Source organism: Muscardinus avellanarius, assembly GCF_963383645.1.
Source record: "Muscardinus avellanarius genome assembly, chromosome: 3".
In the NCBI taxonomy this organism is placed as follows: Eukaryota; Metazoa; Chordata; class Mammalia; order Rodentia; family Gliridae; genus Muscardinus; species Muscardinus avellanarius.
In genome coordinates this window covers 115,006,462-115,029,020 of record NC_137788.1, presented here as the reverse complement: position 1 = coordinate 115,029,020, position 22,559 = coordinate 115,006,462, and the positions used below count along the sequence as shown (strand labels likewise).

Genomic DNA, 22,559 nt, shown 5'->3' with positions numbered 1-22,559 from the left:
GCTGAGGCTGTCTGCAAACCTGTGACCCTCCTGGCTCAGCCTCCCAAGGCCTGGGATTACAAGCGTGCGTCACCACACCTGTCCTGTATCTTTAAACTTTTTTGTACACTCCAAATTTTCTACAAGAACTGTATTACTTTTATAGAGAAAAAGAAAACAAGCAATATGTTGTGCAAGAGTCAGAAAACAGCTGTTTTTTTTGTTTTTTTTTTTTTTTTAGTTAAGTGATTTTTTTTTTTTTTTATGGCACTGGGGATGGAACCCAGAGGCCTTCTGCCTCCCCCAGGCTACACACTCAGATCTATTTTGTATATATAGGATATATATTTATTTTATTTTATTTTTTATGGTACTGGGGGTGGAACCCAGGGGCTTTCTACCTCCAGGCTACAATCCCAGACCTATTTTATATTTTATTTGGAAAAAGGGTCTACTAAGTTGCTGAGAGGCTCACTAAGTAGTTGAGGCTGGTTTCGAACCTGCATGATCCTCCTGTCTCAGCCTCACAAGTGTGGGGATTACAAGTGCGCGCCACAATATATATCACCAGAAAGAAAGAAAGGAATATATATATATATATATATATATATATATATATATATATATATTTATATTTGGTGGTACTAGGGGTGGAATCCAGGGGCTTTTCTACCCCTGGGCTATACTCCCAGACTTATTTTATACTTTATTTGGAAACAGGGTCTCACTAAGTAGCTGAGGCTGGCTTCGAACCTGTGAGATTCTCCTGTCTCAGCCTCCCAAGCGCTGGGATTACAAGCGTGCGCCACCATGCCCAAACTTTGTTTAGTTAAATAATTTTTAACATGTACAAACTAAATAGAAAAGGAACAAAGCTCAATAATACAAAGAAGAAGTACAAATTCTGGGTGAGATCACTCCCTTACTTCGATCTGCCGAGGAGCCGATGTGAACTTTCTCCCCATCTTGTCTCTGGCTATAGCTACAAGTGTGGTTTGACCCACAGTGCCAGCTCGGAGGACATAATTTTCAGAGTATTCATCCTGCTCCTCCATCAGTCTGCAAAGACCCATGTGTTTTATTTATTTATTTATTTATTTATTTATTTATTTATTTTTGCGGGTCTAGGGATGGAACCCGGGGTCATTTGACCTTCGAGCTACACCCCCTGCCCTATTTTTATTCTTTATTTTGAAACAGGGTCTCACTGAGTTGCAGAGGCCCTCACTAAGTAGCTGAGGCTGTCTGCGAATCGCGATCCTCCGGTTTCAGCCTCCCAAATGCTTGGATTACAAGCGTGCGCCACCACGCCCGGCTTGACCCATGTGTTTTAGGTGAGTTAGGAGTTTAGGGCTTGGGAGTGGCCAGGGTTGCATCTTTCTAAGCTGCTTAACATTTTCTGCTCATTTTAACTCTGGTTAGATGGAGCTGCCAGAGACTAAATTTCTAGTCAAGACAAATTTCAGGACAAGGGCAGGAAGCGCCCAAAGGGCAAAACTTGCTCTGAGGCTGCAAAGGAATAAGGACAATGCAAACACAGACTGAAAAACTGGCAGGGACTAAATCACCTTGGCTTTCTTGTATTTCTCTCATCCTGGTGAGTACCACCTACCTCTGCTTCTTTATTTGTTTGTTTGTTTGTTTGTTTATTTATTTATTGTAGTACTGGGGTGCAACCCAGGGACATTCTACCTCTGAGTTCCACCCCAGCCCTATTTTTTATTCTTTATTTTGAAAGTAGCTAAGACTGGCCATGAACCGGGATCCTCCTGTCTCAGATTCCCAAATGCTTGGATTTCAAGCATGCAAAACCACGCCTGGCCCAGCCCTACTTTTTATTCTTTATTCTTTCTTTCTTTATTTATTTGCGGTTTTGGGGATGAAACCCAGGGGCATTCAACCTCCGAGCTATACCCCCAGCCCTATTTTTTAATTCTTTATTTTGAAACAGGGTCTCATGGAGTTGCAAAGGGCCTACGTAGTAACTGAGCTGTCTGTGAACTGCAATCCTCCTTTCTCAGCCTCCCAAATGCTGGGCTTACAAGTGTACACCACCACACCCGGTTCCTAGTCTTTATTTTAAACAGGGTCTAGCTGGGCATGGTGGTGCACACTTGTGTTTCCAGCATTTGGGAAGCTGAGACAGGAGGATTGTGGATCATGGACGCCTCGGCTACTTAGTGAGCCATTTGCAACTCAGCGAGACCCTGTTTAAAAATAAAGAGTTAAAAATAGGGCTGGGAAGCTAGGTGTGGTGGCACAGGCTTGTAATCCTGGGGCATTTGGGAGGCTGAGACAGGAGGATCACAGTTAGCAGACAGCCTCAGCTACTTAGTGAGGCTCTTTGCAACTCAGTGAGACCCTGTTTCAAAATAATGAATAAAAAAATAGGGCAGGGGGTGTAGTTTGGAGGTTGAATGCCCCTGATTCCATCCCCAGACCCGCAAAAAAAAAAAAAAAAAAAGGGCTAGGAGTGTAGCACAGAGATAGAATGACCCTGGGTTTCATACCCATTACCAAAAACAAACAAACAAACAAACAAACAAACAAACAAACAAACAGGGTCTCACTGAGTTGCAAATGCCTCATCAAGTAGCTGAGGCTGGCCGTGAACCGCTCCTGTTTCATTCTCCCAAATGCTGGGATTACAAGCGTGCGCCACCATGCCCGGCTCTACCTCTGCTTCTTAACAGATTTCTTTTTTTTCTGCAGTACTAAATATTGACTGCAACAGATTTTTTCAGGTCTTCTATCCTGAAGTAGTCCCCAAAAATATCATCCCAAGGAGAAGTTTCAAGAAATAAAAAATATTAATGACACTCATGGTTTTGCCCCTCGATTAAGACATCTAAGGGCCTTGAAATGGGTATTGTGCAGCAAACATAATATAAGAAGAGACCATGAGCTTCAAGGTGCTGTTATAAAAAGGAATAGGGGAACACGGGGATAGTGTGAAGGGAGGTGACCGGCCACCAGGAGAGAGACTCGCGATATCCAGTGAAACAAGCACTGAAGTACTCACGTCAGTGTGGCGATGGCGGAGGCCAGCTGCACTCTGAGCTCCATAATTCTGAAATATTTACTGTGGAATGGCTGTTTGGAAGAGCCAAAGACCCTCACAGCCACCAACACAGCTTTGCCTATCTCAACCTAATAGTTTAAAAATAGAAAAAAAAAAAAGATTTTAGTAGAAGGCCTCTCGTTCACCAAGGAGTCTAGCTTTTTTTTTTTTTTTTTTTTTTTTTTTGGCAGTACTAGGGGGGAAACCCAGGGCATTCGACCTCCCAGCTACACCCCCTGCCCTATTTTTTATTTTGAAACCAGGTCTCACTGAGTTGCAAAGGGCGTCACTAAGTAGCCGAGGCTGTTCATGAACCGTGATCCTCCAGGTCTCAGCCTCCCAAATGCTGGGATTACAGGCGTGCGCCACCACGCCTTGCTTATTTTTTTATTTTTTAAAGGTTATTTATTCATCTATTTTTTACAGTACGGGAGGTTGAGCCCAGGGGCATTCTACCTCCCAGCTACACCCCCAACCCGATTTCTTATTCTTTATCTTATTTATTGATTATTGACTATCATTATTATTATTATTATTATTATTACTATTTATTTTTTGGTGGTACTGGGGTTCCTGGAAACCCTTCTACCTCCGGGCTACAGTCCCAGACCTGTTTTATATTTTATTTAGAAACGGTCTCACTAAATTGCTGAGAGCCTCACTAAGTAGCTGGGGCTGGCTTCGAACCCACCATCCTGTCTCAGCCTCCCCAGTGCGGGGATTACAAGTGTGCGCCACCACACCCAGCGCTGTAACATCTCCATCTTCACCTTCTCATGTTTAATGTTGAAATGTTGTTCTTTTCTTTCTTTTTCTTTGGTGGGGGTACTGAGGATTTAACCCAGAGGCATTCTACCTCTGAGCTATACCTCGGCCCTGTTTTTTATTTATTTTGAAACAGGATCTCACTAAGTTGTGGAGTGCTTCACTAAGTAGCTGAGGCTGGCCACAACCTCCTGTGTCAGCCTCCCAAGTACTGGGATTATAGGTGTGCTCGACCACACCCGGCCATGATGTTCTCTAGGGGTAAGTATTTCTGTTAACTTGCCAGAAGTCCTGCTGTACATACAGTAGTGGCTCTGGGGGTGAGAGTGAAGCCTGTTCCCTTGTAATAAGCAAACATCACTCACCTTATCGATCAGATCGAGCTCCAGCTCTTCTATGTCGGACACTGTGAGGTGGGATGTTGCTGGACCCAAAAAAGCCAAGCACAAATCATAGACCTCCAGGGTGAGAAACCCAGGATGTACTGGAACCAGCTAGAAGAAGAAGATGGCAGCTGGGCCAAGAAGCAAACTTGCTCTAGGCCTAATCAGAGCAAGTGTTTTCACAGGAAGCAGAAAATACATTTTATTTCCTTTGAAACAGGAACTCTTAGAGACCAAGTGACATTTTGAAGGGGATGGAACCCAAGGGCAGTCCACCTTCGAGCTACACCCCCAACCCTAGTTTTTATTCTTTATTTTGAAACAGGGTCTCACTGAGTTGCAAAGGGCCTCACTGAGCAGCTGAGGCTATCTGCAAACCCCACCTTCTTCTCCTCCTCCTTCTCCTCCTCCTCCTCCTCTTCTTCCTCCTTTTTCTCTTTTTTTTTTTTTTTTTTTTTTTTGGTGGTGCTGGGGTTCCTGGAAGCCCTTCTACCTCCGGGCTACACTCCCAGACCTATATTTTATATATTTTTAAAATTTGGAAACAGGGTCTCCTAAGCCAGCGTGGCTGGCTTCGAACCTGCACGATCCTCCTATCTCCGCCTCCCAAGTGTGGGGATTACAAGTGTGCTCCACCACGCCTGGCTCACCCTGAGCACTTTAAAAATTTTTTTTGTTTTGAAACTGTCTCTCTAGATTGCTAAGAGTTTTGCTAAGCGCTGAGGCTGGCTTTGAACCTGCAATCTTCCTGTCTCAGCCTCCCAAATACTGAGATTATAGACATATGCCACCGTGGCCAGCTAAAACATTTCTTTTCTAATAATTCTGAGACACAGTGGAATTTTTCTCATCTTCCTTGGACTCAAGACCGTCGATCTGGAATAGCTGTACAACTCACCTGGACAGAGTTTTCTGCTTCCAGATAAGTGACAGTGACAATATCCTGTTCACTGCTGTTGACTAAAAAATAGCCGGATCCCTCTACAAGGCTAAATGTTTCCTACAGAAAAAGCAGACAAACAACATTTCATTCCCTTCAGTTCATAAATAAGTTCAAAGGAAGTAACTTCTACTTATCTAAAAAACAGTACAAAATTAAAAGATTAAGATCGAAGGACCAAAAAAATAAGATTTTCAAATTATAACTTTTTTTGCAGTACTAGGGATTGAACCCAAGGACATTCTACCTCCAAGCTACACCCCCCAGCCCTATTTTTTTACTCTTTATCTTATTTACTTATTTATTTATTTGTTTATTTATTTATTTTGCAGTACTCGGGGGACTGAATCTAGGGACATCCTACCTCAGAGCTACACCCCCAGCCCGATTTTTTATTCTTTATTTTTTATTTATTTATTTATTTTTTGTGGTACTGGGGTCCCTGGAAGCTCTTCTACATCCGGGCTAAACTCCCAGACCTATTTTATATTTTTGAAACAGGGTCTCTTACACCAGCGTGGCTGGCTTCGAACCTGCGTGATCCTCTTGTCTCTGCCTCCCAAGAGCGCGGATTACAAGCGTGCGCCACCACGCCTGGCTTATTCTTTATTTTAAAACAAGATCTAACTAAGTTGTGGAGGGCCTCACTAAGTAGCTGAGGCCGGCCTCAAATCTACATCCTCCTGTTTCAGCCTCCCAAGTACTAGGATTACAAGTATGGACCACTACACCGGCTTTATTCCTTCTTTCTTTCTTTCTTTCTTTCTTTCTTTCTTTCTTTCTTTCTTTCTCTCTTTCTTTCTTTCTCTTTCTTTCCTTCCTTCTTTTCTTTCTTTCCTTATTTATTTATTTATTGGTACTGGAGATGGAACCCAAGGGCTTTCTACCTCTGGGCTATACTCCCAGGTCTATTTTATACTTTATTTGGAAACAGGGTCTCACTAAGTTGCTGAGAGCCTCACTAAGTAGCTGAGGCTGGCTTCGAACCCGTGCGATCCTCCTGTCTCAGCCTCCCAAGCGCTGGGATTACAAGTGTGCACCACCAGCCCATCTATTCTTTATTCTGAAAGAGAGTCTCACTACGTTGCAGAACGCCTCACCAAGTAGCTGAGGCTGGCTGTGAACCTGTGATCTTCATTCTCAGCTTCTCAAGTGCTGAGATTACAAGTGTGTGCCACCATGCCTAGCGAGCTTTCGTATTGTACTATTAATTTTTTTTCTGGTACTAGGGACTGAACCTAGGGGCATACTACCTCCAAAGTATACCCCTAATACTTTTTATTTTATTTTTGTGGTACTGGGGATGGAACCCGATGGCATTCTATCTCTGAGCAACACCCCCAGCCCTATTTTTTATTCTTTACCTTTTTGAAACAGGGTCACACTGAGTTACAAAGGGCCTCACTAAGTAGCTGAAGCTAGCTTAGAACCTGCACGATCCTCCTGTCTCAGCCTCCCAAATGCAGGGATTACAAGCATGCAACACCATGCCCGGCTTTTTATTTTTATTTATTTATTTAGAAACAGGTTCTCGCAGCCAGGTGTGGTGGTGGTACATGCCTGTAATTCTAGTACCTGGGAGACTCAGATAGGAGGATTGCCAGTTCAAAGCCAGCTTCAGAAACTTAGTGAGGCCTCTGTACCTTAGTGAGACCCTGTTTCAAAAAAGAAAGAAAGAAAGAAAGAAAGAAAGATAGATAGATAGATAGATAGATAGATAGATAGATAGGCCGGGTGTGGTGGCGCACGCTTGTAATCCCAGCATTCGGGAGGCTGCAACCAGAGGATCGTGGTTCGCAGATAGCCTCAGCTACTTAGTGAGACCCGGTTTCAAAATAGAATAAAAATTAGGGCAGGGGGTGTAGCTCAGAGGTTGAATGCCCCTGGGTTCCATCCCCAGACCCACAAAAAAAAAAAAAAAAGAAAAGAAAAGAAAAGAAAAGAAACAGGGTCTCACTAAGTTGCTGAGTGCAATACTTGTAATTCCAGTACTTAGGGGGCTGAGATAGGAGGATCACAGGTACAAGGCCAGCCTCAGAAACTCTCTGGAACCCTCAGCCATTCAGCAAGACACTGGTTTTGTGTGTGTGTGTGTGTGTGTGTGTGTGTGTGTGTGTGTGTGTGTGTGTTACTGGGGATGAAACCCAGAAAGAATTCTGCCCGCGAGCTACACTGCCAGCACTATTTTATTCTTTGATTTTAAAGATGGCCTAAGCCAGGCATGGTGGTGCACACTTGTAATCCCAGCACTTGGGAGGCTGAGACAGGAGGATCGCACAGGTTCAAAGCCAACCTCAGCTATTTAGTGAGGCTCTCAGCAACTTGGTGAGACCCTGTTTCCAAATAAAGTATAAAATAAGTCTGGGAGTGTAGCCCAGATAATGGATTCCACCCCCAGTACCACCATAAATAAATTAATTAATTTTAAAAAATGGCCTAAGTTACTGAGGCTGGCCATGAACCTTTGGTCTTCTTGTCTGAGACCCTGTTTCAAAATAAAGACTAGCTGGGTGTGGTGGTGCACACTTGTAATCCCAGCATTCGGGAGACTGAGACTGGAGGACCGCAGTTCACGGACAGCCTCAGCTACTTAGTGAGGCCCTCTGCAACTCAGTGAGACCCTGTTTCAAAATAAAGAATAAAAACAGGGCAGGGGGTGTAGCTCAGAGATCAAATGCCTCTGGGATCCATCCCTAGGCCCGCAAAAATAAATAAATAAATAAATAAAAACTAAAATATTATAAGGGTAGGGGCAGGAGTGCAGGAAGACTTAGGTTCATTAATAGAAATATTACCATAGACCATGTATATACACGTTATTTATTTATTTATTATTATTATTTTTTTTATTTTTATTTTTGGTGGTACTGGGGTTCCTGGAAGCCCTTCTACCTCCGGGCTACACTCCCAGACCTATTTTATATTTTTGAAACAGGGTCTCTTACGCCAGCGCGGCTGGCTTCGAACCTGCGCGATCCTCCTGTCTCCGCCTCCCAAGTGTGGGGATTACAAGCGTGCGCCACCACTCCCGGCCTATACACATTAATATATACCAACATCAACCTAGGTACTCCGTATTGGGAGGGAGGGAAATGTGGGATATCAAAAGTGTGGCATGTATGTCATTGTCAACATGATTTCATGACTTACATTATGATGTGACATTACAATGCACCAATGAAAGCACACAAAAAAAGAAAAAGTTAGGCCTGGGGGGCTAGATCAGAGGTAGAGTGCCCTGGGTTCGATCCCCAGTACCACAAGAGTAATAAATAACAACGACAAAAAAGGAGGGGTGTGGCTTAGAGGTAGAATGCCCTGAATATGATGCCCAGTACTAAAATGAACAAACAATGGGCCGGGCGTGGTGGCACCCACTTGTAATCCCTGCGTTTGGGAGGCTGAGACGGGAGGATCGCACGGGTTCCAAGCCAGTCTCAGCTACTTAGTGAGGCTCTCAGCAACTTAGTGAGACCCTGTTTCCAAATAAAATAGAAAATAGGTCTGGGAGTGTAGCCTGGAGGTAGAAGGCTTCTGGGTTCCATCCCCAGCACTACAATAAAAACAAACAAACAAACAAACAAACAAACAAACAAACAAACAAATTAAATGAACAAACAAAGAAATGAGATGTAACAAAACAGAATCTTGCTAGGTTGTTGGGAGTCTCCCTAAATTGCCAAGGCTGGTCTGAAACCTGTGATCCTTGAGTCTCAATCTCCCAAGCACCGTGCCTGATTTATACTGTTAATTTTAACAGCCCCTTCACATATGACTGCCTTTAACTAGCCCTGTACCTTCACATCTGGGTGGTTGTAGACAGTGGCATTCGCAGGTAACATCGTTACATCATCCACCAGGAGCAGCTCCACAGCTGCAGATACAGGCAAGCTGGAAATTTCCTAGCAATGTAATAAGAACCACAAAGGTAAATATAAACTTTTAATTCTTTAGCTCAGGGAGAGAACATTCCAGTACTTATTCAAGTGCCAAAGATAATAGAATCAGAGAGGTGCAGAGTTCTCAGATTGATATCAGTTACATATTTATTTTATTTTATTTCTTCTGGTACTGGGGGTGGAAGCCAGGGGCATTTTATTTCTGGGCTACAGTCCCAGACCTATTTTATTCTTTTTTTTTTTTTTGGTACTGAGGGTGGAACCCAGAGGCTCTTCTACCTCCGGGCTATACTCCCAGACCTATTTTATACTTTATTTGGAAACAGGGTCTCACTAAGTTGCTGAGAGCCTCACCAAGTAGCTGAGGCTGGCTTCAAACCTGTGTGATCCTCCTGTCTCAGCCTCTCAAGTGCTGGGATTACAACCGTGCGCCACCACACCCAGCTTATTTTATTCTTTATTTTATTTTTCTTTAATTTTTCTGCGGGTCTGGGGATGGAATCCAAGGGCATTTGACCTCTAAACTACACCCCCCCACCCTATTTTTATTCTTTATTTTGAAACAGGGTCACACTAAGTTGTGGAGGGCCTCACTAAGTAGCTGAGGCTGTCTGCGAACGGAGATCCTCGTCTCAGCCTCCCAAATGCTGGGATTACATGTGTGCACCACCATGCCCGGCATATTCTTTACTTTAAAACAGGGTCTCAGCCGGGCGTGGTGGCGCACGCTTATAATTCTCATGCTTGGGAGGCGGAGACAGAAGGATTGCGCAGGTTTAAAGCCAGGCTTCCTGGCTTAAGATACCCTGTTTAGCCAGGTGTGGTGGCGCACGCTTATAATCTCAGCATTTGGAGGCTGAGGCGTTTCGCAGACAGTCTCAGATACTTAGTGAGGCCCTCTGCAACTCAGTGAGAACTGGTTTCAAAATAAAGAATAAAAAATAGGGCAGGGGGTATAGCTCGGAGGTCAAATGCCCCTGGGTTTCATCCCCAGACCCGCCCCCCCAAAAAAAAGAGACCCTGTTTCCAAATAAAAATAGGTCTGAGAGTATAGCCAAGGGATAGATGGTTTCCAGAAACCCCAGTACCACCACCAAAAAAAAAAAAAAAAAAAAGATAAATAAATAAAAAAGGGTCTCAGCCAAAGCCAAGCATGGTGGTGTATGCTTGTAATCCCAGAACTTGGGAAACTGAGACAGGAGGATTGCACAAATTCAAAGCCAGCCTCAGCTATTTAGTGAGGCTCTCAGCAACTTAGTGAGACCCTGTTTCCAAATAAAGTATAAAAATAGGTCTGGGAGTGTAGCTCAGAGGTAGAAAGCCTCCAGGTTCCATCCCCAGCACCAACCACAAACACAAAAATAAATAAAATAAAATAAAATAAAACAGGGTCTCAGCCGGGCACATGCATGTAATCCCAGTATTTGGGAGACTGAGACAGGAGTATCAAGGCTATGGGCCAGCCTCAGCTACTGAGTGAGGCCCTTTGCAACTCAGTGAGACCCTGTTTCAAAATAGAGAATAAAAACTAGGGCTGGGGGTGTCACTCAGAGGTAGAATGCTCCTGGTTCCAATCCCCAGTACCACACACACACAAAAAAAAAATAAAATAAATAAAACAGGGTCCTACTAAGTTGCTGAGAGCCTCACTGAGTGGTTGGAACTAGCTATGAACCTGCAATAATCCTGTCTCAGCCTCTCAAGTACTAAAATTATAAATAAAAATTTTAATAATTTATATATGTATATTTTTTGCAGTACTGGGGATGGAACCTCGGGGCATTCTACCTCCAAACTACACCCTTAGCCCTATTTTTATTCTGTATTTTGAAACAGAGTCTCACTAAGTTGCAGAGGGCGTAAGTAGCTGAGGCTGGCCAAGAACCTGCAATCCTCCTGTCTCAGCCTCCCAAGCACTGGGATTACAAGTGTGCGCCACCATGTCTGGCCAATTTATATTTCTTTTTTTTAAATTTTTTTTATTAGTGCATTATATTCATACAACTTATTGGGGTAAAAAACTTATATTTCTTATATAACAATCTCTACTCACCTTTGGGCTTTTTTTCTCTAAATAGCTCACAAAATTGACTCCAATGAGAACAGTTCCTTTTATCCGATGTACTTTAAGGATCTGATGACCTGGAAACATGTAGAAAAATACTCTGAGAAACAAATGTGTTGCTGGGCATGGTGGCACATGCGTGTAATCTCAGCATTCGGGAGGCTGAGACATGGTTTGCAGGATCATGGTCTGCAGCCAGCCTCAGCTACTTAGTGAGGCCCTTTGCAACTCAGTGAGATCCTGTTTCAAAATAAAGAATAAAAAATAGGGCAGGGAAGCCGGGCGTGGTGGCGCGCGCTTGTAATCCCCACACTTGGGAGGCGAGGATTGCACAGGTTCGAAGCCAGCCTCTCTGGCTTAAGAGACCCTGTTTCCAAATAAAAATATATAAATGGGTCTGGGAGTGTACCCCAGAGGTAGAAGGGTTTTCAGGAACCCCATTATGACAAATAAATAAATAAATAAATTTAAAAAATAGGGCAGGGAGTATGACTCAGAGGTCAAATGCTCCTGGGTTTCATCCCTAGTACCCAGAAAAAGTTTTTTTTTTCTTCTTTTTTTTTGTTGTTGGTGGTGCTGGGAATGGAACCCAGGGACATTCTACCTTTGAGCTATACCCCTAACCCTATTTTATTTTTTATTTAGAAACAGGGTCTCACAAAGTTGTTGAGAGCCTCACTAAGTTGCTGAGGCTAGGCCAGGCATTGCGCTGCACACTTGTAATTCAAGTATTTGAGAGGCTGAGACAAAAAGATCACAGGTTCATGGCCAGCCTCAGCTATTTTGTGAGGCTCTCCGCAACTTAGTAGGACCCTGTTTCCAAACAAAAAATAAAATAGGTCTGGGGGTATAGCTCAGGTATAGAATGCCCCTGGGTCCCATCCCCAGTAATGTGTGCGCACACACACACAGTAAATAAATAATACATAAGTACATTCACAAATATATAAATAAATACATAAATGGCCGGGCGTGGTGGCGCACGCTTGTAATCCCCGCACTTGGGAGGCAGAGACAGGAGGATCGTGCAGGTTCGAAGCCAGCCGCGCGTGCTGGCTTAGGAGACCCTGTTTCCAAACAAAAATGTAAAAGTAGGTCTGGGAGTGTAGCCCGGAGGTAGAAGGGCTTCCAGGAACCCCAGTACCACCAAAAAAAAAATAAAAAAAAATAAAAATAAATAAATAAATACATAAATGAATAAAATAGGATGTAGAATATAGCCTGGAGGCAGAATGCTCCTGAGTTCCAACCCCAGTATCACACACAAAAAAAGTTGTTGAGGCTGGCTGAGAACTGGCGATGCTCCTGTCGCAGCTTTCCAAATACTAGGATTACAAGCATGTACCACCTTGCCCCAGTTTGAGTCGTAATTTAGAATGATAACCCTGGTCAGGGCTGGTGGCCCACACTTGTAATGGCCAATACTTGGAAGGCTGTGACAGGAGGATTGCAGCTTTGCTGCCAGCCTCAGCTATTTGATGAAGCCCTCCTCAATGTAATGCTTCAAAAATCAAGAATAAAGACTGTTTCGAAAATAAATAATAGAGCCAGGCATGGTGGTGCAGACTTGTAATCCCAGCATTTGAGAAGCTGAAACTGGAGGATCGCGGTTCGCAGACAGCCTCAGCTACTTAGTGAGGCCCTCTGCAACTCAGTGAGACCCTGATTCAAAATAAAGAATAAAAAATAGGACAGGGGGTGTAGCTCAGAGGTCGAATGCCCCTGGGTTCCATCCCCAGACATGCAAAAAGAAAAAGAAAAAGAAAGGAAGAAAGGAAGAAAGAAAGAGAGAGAAAGAATGAATAAGTGTGGTGGCACACACTTGCAATCCCAGCATTTGGGAGGCTAAGACAGGAGGATCACAGTTCGTGGACAGCCTCAGCTACTTAGTGAGGCCCTTTGCAAATTCAGTGAGACCCTGTTTCAAAATAAAGAATAAAGCCGGGCGTGGTGGCGCATGCTTGTAATTCCAGCATTCGGGAGGCTGAGACCAGAGGATCGCGGTTCGCAGACAGCCTCAGCTACTTAGTGAGGCCCTCTGCAACTCAGTGAGATCTGGTTTCAAAATAAAGAATAAAAAAATAGGGCAGGGGCTATAGCTCGGAGGTCGAATGCCCCTGGGTTCCATCCCCAGACCCGCAAAAAAAAAAAAAAAAAAAAAAAAAAAAAAAAAAATAGGGCTGGGGGTGAAGGCTGGAGGTAGAATGGCCCTGGGTTCCATCCCCAGTACTGCAAATTTAAAAGGAAGAAAGAAAGATATTAACAAGCCAGGCCTGGTCGTACATGCTCATAATCCCAGCATTTGGGAGGCTGAGACAGACAGACAGCCTAAATTACTTAGTGAGGCCCTTTGCAACTTAGTGAGACTCTGTTTCAAAATAAAGGAAAATAAAATTAGGGCGGGGCGTGTAGCTCGGAGGTCGAATGTCCCTGGGTTCCACCCCAGACCCGAAAAAAAAAAAAAAAAAAAAAAAAAAAGAAAGAGCCAGGCATGGTGGTGCACACCTGTGATCCCGGTGCAGTAGGTGCAGCCTCAGCAATTTAGTGAGACCTTTAGCAACCTAGCAAGATCCTATTTCAAAATAAAAATAAATAAAAAGGGCCGAGGGTGTAACTTGAAGATAAGACTGTCCAGGGGTCCAACAATACAAAAAAAAAAAGTGGTAAAAAAAAAAAAAACGAAAAAGAGCTGGGCGTGGTGACACATGCTTGTAATCCCCGCGCTTGGGAGGCTGAGACAGGAGGATGGCACAGGTTTGAAGCCAGCCTCAGCTACTTAGTGAGGCTCTCAGCAACTTAGTGAGACCCTGTTTCCAAATTAAATATATATGTAAAAAAATAGGTCGGGGGCTGTAGCCTGGAGGTAGAGGCCCCTGGGTTCCAACCCCAGGACCAAAAAGAAAAACAAAAAGTAAAAAAAGTGGTAGAAGCCAGATACTTGGGAGGCTGAGATGGGAGGATCACACGTTCACTGCCAGCCTCAACAATTTAGCAAGGCCCTCCACAACTTAGTGAGACCTGGTTTTAAAATAAAGAATAAAAGACTGGGCTGGGGGTATATCTCAGGGGTAGAACACCCCTCGGTTCCATCCCCAGTAGCTCAGAACAGAGTTGCTACTCAAGAGAGTAAAGCTCTTTGTCTGCCTTTGGATTTGTTATATTAGTGAATCACATCTGTTGCTATGGTGCCCTGTGTGCTCTTCACCCAGCCTGACTCTGGTTTTGGTGGGTAACTTGTTTTATTGATGGGACATCAGCAAATGTACCACAGCCAGGCACCGTGAGCACAAGTACTGGGAGGGCTAGCTCGGGAGGGCTAGCTCCTTTGGAAAGCCTCATCCTGGTCCTCTGGGTCTTGATATATATATATATATATATTTTTTTTTTTTTTTTTTTCGGTACTGGAGATGGAACCCATGGGCATTCTACCTCCAAGCTACACCTCCAGCCCTATTTTTTAGTCTGTATTTATTTATTTATTATTTATTTATTTATTTATTTATTTTGTGGTACTGGGGATAGAACCCAGGGGCATTCTACCTCCAAGCTACACCCCCAGCCCTAATTTTTATTCTTATTTTGAAATAGGGCCTCACTGAGTTGCAAAGGGGCTCACTAAGTAGCTGAGGCTGTCCTCCAACCATGATCCTCCTTTCTCAGCCTCCCAAATGTTGGGATTACAAGCATGCTCCACAATGCCTGGCTTCTTCTTCTTCTTCTTCTTCTTCTTTTTTTTTTGAACAGGGCCTCACTGAGTTGCGAAGGGCCTCGCTAAGTAGCTGAGGCTGTCCGCCAACAGGATCCAAGCGTGCGCCACACACCTGGTTTGGTCTTGCTATTTCCTCTTTCCACCACCCATGTTAGGTCTTGACATAAATATTTCTAAGGTAGGCTTCTCTATGTTAGACTAGGTTGTGACCCCCTGTTAGAAGCTCTCAGGGCTTCCTATATTTGCCCTTCAAAGTACCTAACGCAGTTCTGTTTCCAGTCTGGCTTCCCTACCAGACTATAAGTCAACAAGGCAGTGGCCATGTCTCTGATTCACCGTATGGCTCCAGTGCCTAGCAGAGGGCCCTATACAAAGTAGCCATTCAATAATTATTTGCTAATGAATGAATAATACTTCCATGTTAGGCCAATAAGAGTCATCTTTAAATTAATTTTATATTCTTATGACAAATGTTGGACCTGAGACCTTAGCTTTGCAAACAAGGAAATCTCCCTATAGATTTTCTAAGAAAAATACAAAGATCAAGCCGGGCATGGTGGCGCACGCTTGTAATCCCTGCATTCGGGAGGCTGAGACAGGAGGATTGAGGTTCACAGACAGCCTCAGCTACTTAGTGTGGCCCTCTGCAACTCAGTGAGACCCGGTTTCAAAAGAAAGAATAAAAAACAGGGCAGAGGGTGCAGCTTGGAGGTAGAATGCCCCTGGGTTCCATCCCCAGACCCGCAAAACAAAACAAAAAACAAAGATCACAGATAAGTGTTACTGATAGCTGATATAATCCAGACAAAAACCCCCACCCATAAGGAAATACTTAGTGCGACTCATTTAGCAGGTATAGCTTAAAAAATGATTCATAAGCCGGGCGTGGTGGCGCACGCTTGTAATCCCCACGCTTGGGAGGCAGAGACAGGAGGATCGCGCAGGTTCGAAGCCAGCTGCGCGCGCTGGCTTAGGAGACCCTGTTTCCAAATAAAAATGTGAAAATAGGTCTGGGAGTGTAGCCCGGAGGTAGAAGGGCTTCCAGGAACCCCAGTACCACCAAAAAAAAAAAAAAAAAGATTCATAAACTTTTACAGTACCATGTAGCCGGGTCTGCCCAGTGCCATCATCTCTGGCTACCATCTCCATTGACTTAGGATCTTCAAAATGGGCTAGTGTTTCATTGGAAGATCTCCATTCTAGCATTAGGGAAGTGAAATTATCAAACTTTCTCCTGTGTCGATCAAACACTGCCAGTTCCAGAATGGTGTCCCTCAGGCTCGATACAGGAATCTGCAGTAAAGTAAAAAATGATGGTGGAAGTTAGGGACGGTGTTTCTTCTCATCTTTCCATTGTAACAACTTTGCAAACCTATAGAGCAGAATAGCTTATAGAATAGTATATTTTAGCCAGGTGTGATGGTGCACGTTTGTAATCCCAGCACTTGGGAGGCTGAGACAGGAGGATTGCACAGGTTCGAAGTCAGCCTTAGCTACTTAGCAAGGCTCAGCAACTTAGTGAGACCCTGTTTCCAAATAAAATATAAAATAGGTCGGGGAGTGTAGCCTGGAGGTAGAAGGCCCTTGGGTTTCATCCCCAGTACCACAAAATAAATAAATAAATAAATAAGAATAGTATATTTAACAGGGCATGGTGGCACATGCCTGTAATTCCAGCACTTGAGAGGCTGAGAAAGAAGGATTAGAGGTTCAAGGACAGCCTCAGCAATGTAGTGAGACTCTTAGCAACCTGGCTATATATATATATATTTTTTTTTTTTAATTTTTTTTTGGTGGTACTGGGGTTCCTGGAAGCCCTTCTACCTCCGAGCTACACTCCCAGACCTATTTTATATATTTTTTTTAATTTGAAAACAGGGTCTCCTAAGCCAGCGCGCGTGGCTGGCTTAGAACATGCGCGATCCTCCTGTCTCCGCCTCCCAAGCGCAGGGATTACAGGCGTGCGCTACCACGCCCAGCTCAACCTGGCTAGATATTTAAAAAAATAAAATAAAAAGGTCAGGTGTGGTTACCCACACTTGTAAATCTAGTAGTTGGGAGGCTGAGACAGGTGGATTGTGATTCACAGACAACCTCAGCTACTTAGTGAGGCCTTCTGTAATTTAGTGAGGCCCTGTTTTAAAATAAGGAATGCAAGTTTAAAATAAGGAATAAAAAATTGGGATGGAAGTGTAGCTCGGAGGTAGAATGCCTCTGGGTTCCATCTCCAGTACTACAAAAAAAAAAAAAAAAAAAAAAAAAGAAAAGAAAAAAAGAAAGAAAATAGGAAAGAAAGAAAAGTGGTAGAGGTTTAACTCAGAGGTAGAATTTCCAAGGGTTTAATCCCCAGTAAAACACACACACACACACACACACACACACACACACACACACACCCCAAGAAGGCTATTATCAAAATGACCAACAATAACAAAAATGTAGAAAAGCTTCAGCCCTTCTACACTGCTAGTGGAATGTAGCATAATGCAGCCACTTGAGAGAAGAGCTGGTTCTTCAAAAGGCTAAACAGAGAGTTAACACCCGGTGCAGTCATTCCACTCCTAAGAATGTGGTCAAGATAAAGGAAACCATGCTCACACAAACACTCGGGGATGAATGCTCATGGCAGCAGCATCTGTAGTAGTCCCCAAATAGAAACAACACAAATATCCATCCAACTCGTGAATGGATAAACAAAATGTACACAATAAGACAGTATCCAGGCATAAAAAAAAGAGAGCAGTATTGATATATGCTACAACATGGCTGAACCTTGAAAATACGCTAAATGAAACCAGGGGTGGTGGCGCACACTTGTAATTCCAGCACTTGGAAGGCTGAGATAGGAAGACTGCACAGGACCACGCCTGGCCTTACTCTTATTTTGAAACAGGGTCTCACTGAGTTGCAAAGGGTCTCACTAAGTAGCTGAGGCTGTCGGTGAACCGCAATTCTCCCGTCTCAGGCTCCTGAATGCTGGGATTACAAGTGTGTGCCACCACGCCTGGCACTCCCGGGTTTTATTCTCTACTTTGAAACAGGGTCTCACGAAGTTGCAGAGGGCCTCACTAAGTAGCTGAGGCTGGCCTCAAACCTGGATCCTCCTGTCTCAGCCTCCCAAGTACCGGGATTACAAGCATGTGCCACCATGCCCGGCTTATTTTTTATTTTGAAATGGCCTCACTAAATTGTGAAAGGCCTAACAAGTTGCTGAGGCTGGCTGCAAATCTGCGATCCTCCACAACTTAGCAGGACCTTGTTTCAAAATGAAGAACCAAAAATAGGGCTGGGGTTGTAGCTCAGAGGTATAATGCCCCTGGGTTCAATCCCCACCACCACAACACACACACAAAATAAAATAAAAAAATAAAAAAAAAAATAAATAAATACTAAAATAAAGCTGGGGATGTGGCTTGGAGGTAGAATACCTCTGGGTTCCATTCCCAGTACTGGGAAAAAAAATAAGGCTGGAGGTATAGATTGGTGGTAGGATGCCCTGGGTTCAATCCCCTGTAAAACACACACACACACACACACACACACACACACACACACACACAGAGTCATTTGTAAAACTCATGATGATAATGTAGAATTTGATTCTGGGAGGAGCTAAATTCCCAGCCTGAAACTTCTTACTGTTCTCCTTATAACAAAAGGCAGTGCAGCATCAAGTCAGTAACTTGTGTTTGGAGTCAGAATGTGCTTTCCAGTGGATGCCTATGGGAAAATTACTCAACTTCTTGGAGGCTCTGTTTCCTCTCCTCTAAAGTGAGAAATAGTAACTGAATGTTCTGTTCTACATAGGGTAAGTAATGGCTTCTGTTCTCCCATGCTTGGAAATTATAGGCAACCTCTTTATTATACAGTTTGATGTTCCTGTTTCCAGGCTAGACAACTTATTTTTTCCTCATTCTATTACTTAACGAACAGCTATGTTATGGTTTACTATTACTCTTCACAGAAGGTATAGAGATAGATTGTATCATTCATTAATAATGCTGTAAAAGCCGGGCATAGTGGTGCACACTTGTAATTCCAGTCCTTGGGAGGCTGAGATAGGAGGATAGATAGCAGGTTTGCAGGTAGCTTTAGCTACTTAGTGAGGCCCTCTGCAACTTAGTGAGACCCTATTTCAAAATAAAGAATAAAAAAGGGGCAGGAGGTGTAGCTTGGAGGTCGAATGCTCCTGGGTTCCATCCCCAGACCCGCAAAGAAAAAAAGAAAGAATAAAAAATAGGGCAGAGGGAGTAGCTTGGAGGTCAAATGACCCTGGGTTCCATCCCCAGACCCGCAAAAAAAAAAAAAAGAATAAAAAGTAGGGCAGGGGGTGTAGCTTGGAGGTCGAATGCCCCTGAGAGTTTCATCCACAGGTCCACAAAAGAAAGAGGGGGGGGGAGGGAAGGAGGGAGGGAGGGGGACAGATCTCCCTTTTCTTTTCTGGCTTTTTTTTTTTTTTTTTTTTTTTGCAGTATTGGGGATGGAACCCGGGGCATTTGACCTCCGAGCTACACCCCCTGCCCTATTTTTTATTCTTAATTTTGAAACCGGGTCTCACTGAGTTGCAGAGGGCCTCACTAAGTAGCTGAGGCTGTATGAGAACTGTGATCCTCTGGTCTCAGCCTCCGGAATGCTGGGATTACAAGCGTGCACCACCACACCCAGCTTCCCCAGCCCTATTATTTAGTCTTTATTTTGAAACAGGGTCTCACTAAGTTGCCAAGGGCCTCACTAAGTAGCTGAGGCTATTTGCAAATCATGATCCTCTGGTCTCAGCCTCCTGGATGCTGGGCTTACAAGTGTACCCACCACACCCGGCCCGTTTTCTACTGCCGTAATCAGTATAAGCTGACTGTACACTTAAGTCCAACAGGCAACTGAGTGCAGCCAACTGTCAATCAGTTTACTCACTTTTTTTCTTAGACATTATCAAAGAATGAACAAAAAAAATTAGTTTGCTTAACTTCAATAAAATGAAAGCTATGTTTCAGATCCCTATCTCTAAAGCATGGGAAACAGAGTTAGGTGGAAATGTCTCCGCACTCACCAGCTGTTGGTTGTGCTGTGGCAGAGGGCACGGTGGGGCGCTGGCTGGCACCTTGTACACTGGTGTTACCGACATGCTGGCGGGGTGGGTACATATCAAGTGCACCTGCACAGCCCCCACGGCTGGGCTCGGGTTCAGGACCCCTGGGTGATTTCCAATTCGTAATGTGAGAAGCTTTAAGGAAATAACAGAGCAAGAGATAATAGTGGGTAAACACTTGATATCGACCATGTCATCTAAATGTGTCAAAATCATTCAAATTCCATTGTAAAGAGTCCCTTTGGACATTATAATTAAACAAATACCTTAGGGATATTATAGTTACTTTTTTATTGTTATTACTATACTTTGCAGTATGGGCAATTTAACCAAGCATTTTACTTTTGAGCTACAACCGCAGATCTATTTTATTTTCTATTTCTATTTTGAAACAGAGTCTCACCAAGTTGCCAAGTTTGGCCTCAAACCTGGTATCCTTTTGTCTAAATGTCCCAAGTACTGTGACTGCAGGTACGTTCCAACTGTGTTCAGCTTCAAGAAAAATTGTGTGTGAGTGAGTGTGTGTGTGGTACTGAGGACTGAACCCAGGGACATATTTCCAAGCTATATACCCAGCCCTATTTTTTTTTTTTTTTTTTTGGTACTGGGGATTGAACTCAGGGACATTAAACCCATTTGCACTGAATTGCAAAGGGCCTCACTAAGTAGCTGAGGCTGTCCACCAACCGCAATCCTCCTGTCTCAGCCCCCGAATGCTGAGATTACAAGCATACACCACCACGTCCGGCCCCAGCCCTGTTTTATTTTTATCTTGAAACAGGGTCTTACTAGGTTGATGACAGTCTTGCTACCTGCTGAGACTGTCAAACCTACCATCCTCCTGTTTTAGCCTTCTAAATACTGGGATTACAAGTGTGTACCACCATGCTCAGCCAAGAAAATATTTTTATATCCATGTTCATAAAGGCATTACTCATAATAGCTAACACATGAGCCCTAGTGTCCATTGGTGGGTGAATGAATTAAGTATGTGGCATAGCAGCTGGGCGTGGTGGTGCACATTTGCAATCCTAGTACTTGGGAGGCTGAGATAGAAGGATCCCGGTTTGCAGCCAGCCTCAGCTACTTAGTGAGGCCCTCCACAACTTAGTGAGACCCTGTTTCAAAATAAAGAAAAAAAAATAGGGCTGGAAGTATAGCTCAGAGGTAGAATGCCCCTGGGTTTAATACCCTGTACTACATACACGCACAAAAAAAAAATGTGGTATAGTGGGTGTGATGGCACAGGCTTATAATCCCAATACTTGGGAGGCTCAGACAGGATTACAGGTTCAAGGAGAGCCTCGGCAAGTACTGAGATTCTCATTAACCTAAGGAGACACTGTTTCAAAATAAAAATTAAGCCAAGCATGGTGACAAATGCTTATAATCCCAGCATTTGGGAGGCTAAGACAGGAGCATCACAGTTCCTGGTCAGCCTCAGTTACTTAGTGAGGCCCTCTGCAATTTAGCGAGACCCTGTTTCAAAATAAAAAATAAAAATAGTTTTGGGGGTGTCCATCGGAGGTAGAATGCCCCTAAGTTCCACCCCATTATGATTATAAAGAAAGAAAGAAAAATAAAGAAAAGGATTGGCAGTGTAGTTTGGAGGTAAAATGCCTCAGGATCCCTGGTACCACACATATATAAAAAGTGTTATATACAATATATAGAATATTACAAAATCTGGAAGCCGGGCATGGTGGTGCACGCTTGTAATCCCTGCGCTTAGGAGGCTGAGACAGGAGGATCACACAGGCTCGAACCCAGCCTCTGCTGGCTTAAGAGACCCTGTTTCCAAATAAAAAATATAAAATGGGTTTGGGAATGTAGTCCAGAGGTAGAAGGCCCCTGGGTTCCATCCCCAATACCACACACACACAAAAAAAAATCTGGAAAAGAAAAGAATTCACGTGCACGCATGTGTGTGTGTGTGTGTGTGTGTGTGTGTGTGTGTGTGTGTGTTTGCGGTGCTGGGGATTAAACTCCATCCCAGACCTCTTTTTTTTTTTTTTTAGTACTGGGGATGGAACCCAGGGGCATTCTACCCCCAAGCTATACCCCAGTCTTATTTTTTTATTCTTTATTTTGAAACAGGGTCTCACTGAGTTTTAAAGGACCTCATTAAGTAGCTGAGGCTGTCTTTGAACCACAATCCTCCTATCTCAGCCTCTCAAATGCTGGGATTACAAGGCTGTGCCACCATACCCAGCTATTAGAACTCTTTTATTTTTATTTTGAGACAGGGTCTTGCTAGGTTGGCAAGACTCACTACTTGCTGAGGTTGTCCTCAAACCTGCTGTGATCATCCTGTTTCAGTCTCCCAAGTACTAGGATTACAGGCATGCACCACTGCATCTGGCTTAAGGAAGGAAATTCTGACGTGCTCCAACATGGATGAAATTTAAAGTGAAATAAACCAGTCATAAAATGAAAAATACTGTATGCTTAAATTTACTTGTATAAAGATGGTGTGAACAGCCGGACGTGGTGGCACACACTTGTAATTCCAGCATTTGGGAGACTGAGACCATATGATCGCGATTCGTGGACAGCCTCAGCTACTTAGTAAGGCCCTCCGCAACTCAGTGAGACCCTGCTTCAAAATAAAGAATAAAAAAAATAGGGTAGGGGGTGTAGCTCAGAGGTCAAATGCCCCTGGGTTCCATTCC

General features: G+C 43.7%; 1 protein-coding gene across 1 annotated transcript in view; it reads right to left on the bottom strand.

Moving 5' to 3' along the window:
* Nucleotides 1-22,559, bottom strand: part of NUP210L (nucleoporin 210 like) — a gene marked incomplete at its 3' end in the record, with an annotated part of 83,573 nt that overhangs the window by 23,446 nt on the left and 37,568 nt on the right. The window contains exons 16-23 of the mRNA XM_080691586.1: nt 19,849-20,022; nt 15,902-16,094; nt 11,081-11,169; nt 8,926-9,030; nt 5,087-5,188; nt 4,171-4,299; nt 3,002-3,129; nt 906-1,038 (exon numbers count right to left, since the gene is read on the bottom strand). Coding sequence (XP_080547712.1) covers nt 906-1,038; nt 3,002-3,129; nt 4,171-4,299; nt 5,087-5,188; nt 8,926-9,030; nt 11,081-11,169; nt 15,902-16,094; nt 19,849-20,022 — 1,053 coding nt within the window. The remainder of the gene's footprint in view (nt 1-905; nt 1,039-3,001; nt 3,130-4,170; nt 4,300-5,086; nt 5,189-8,925; nt 9,031-11,080; nt 11,170-15,901; nt 16,095-19,848; nt 20,023-22,559) is intronic.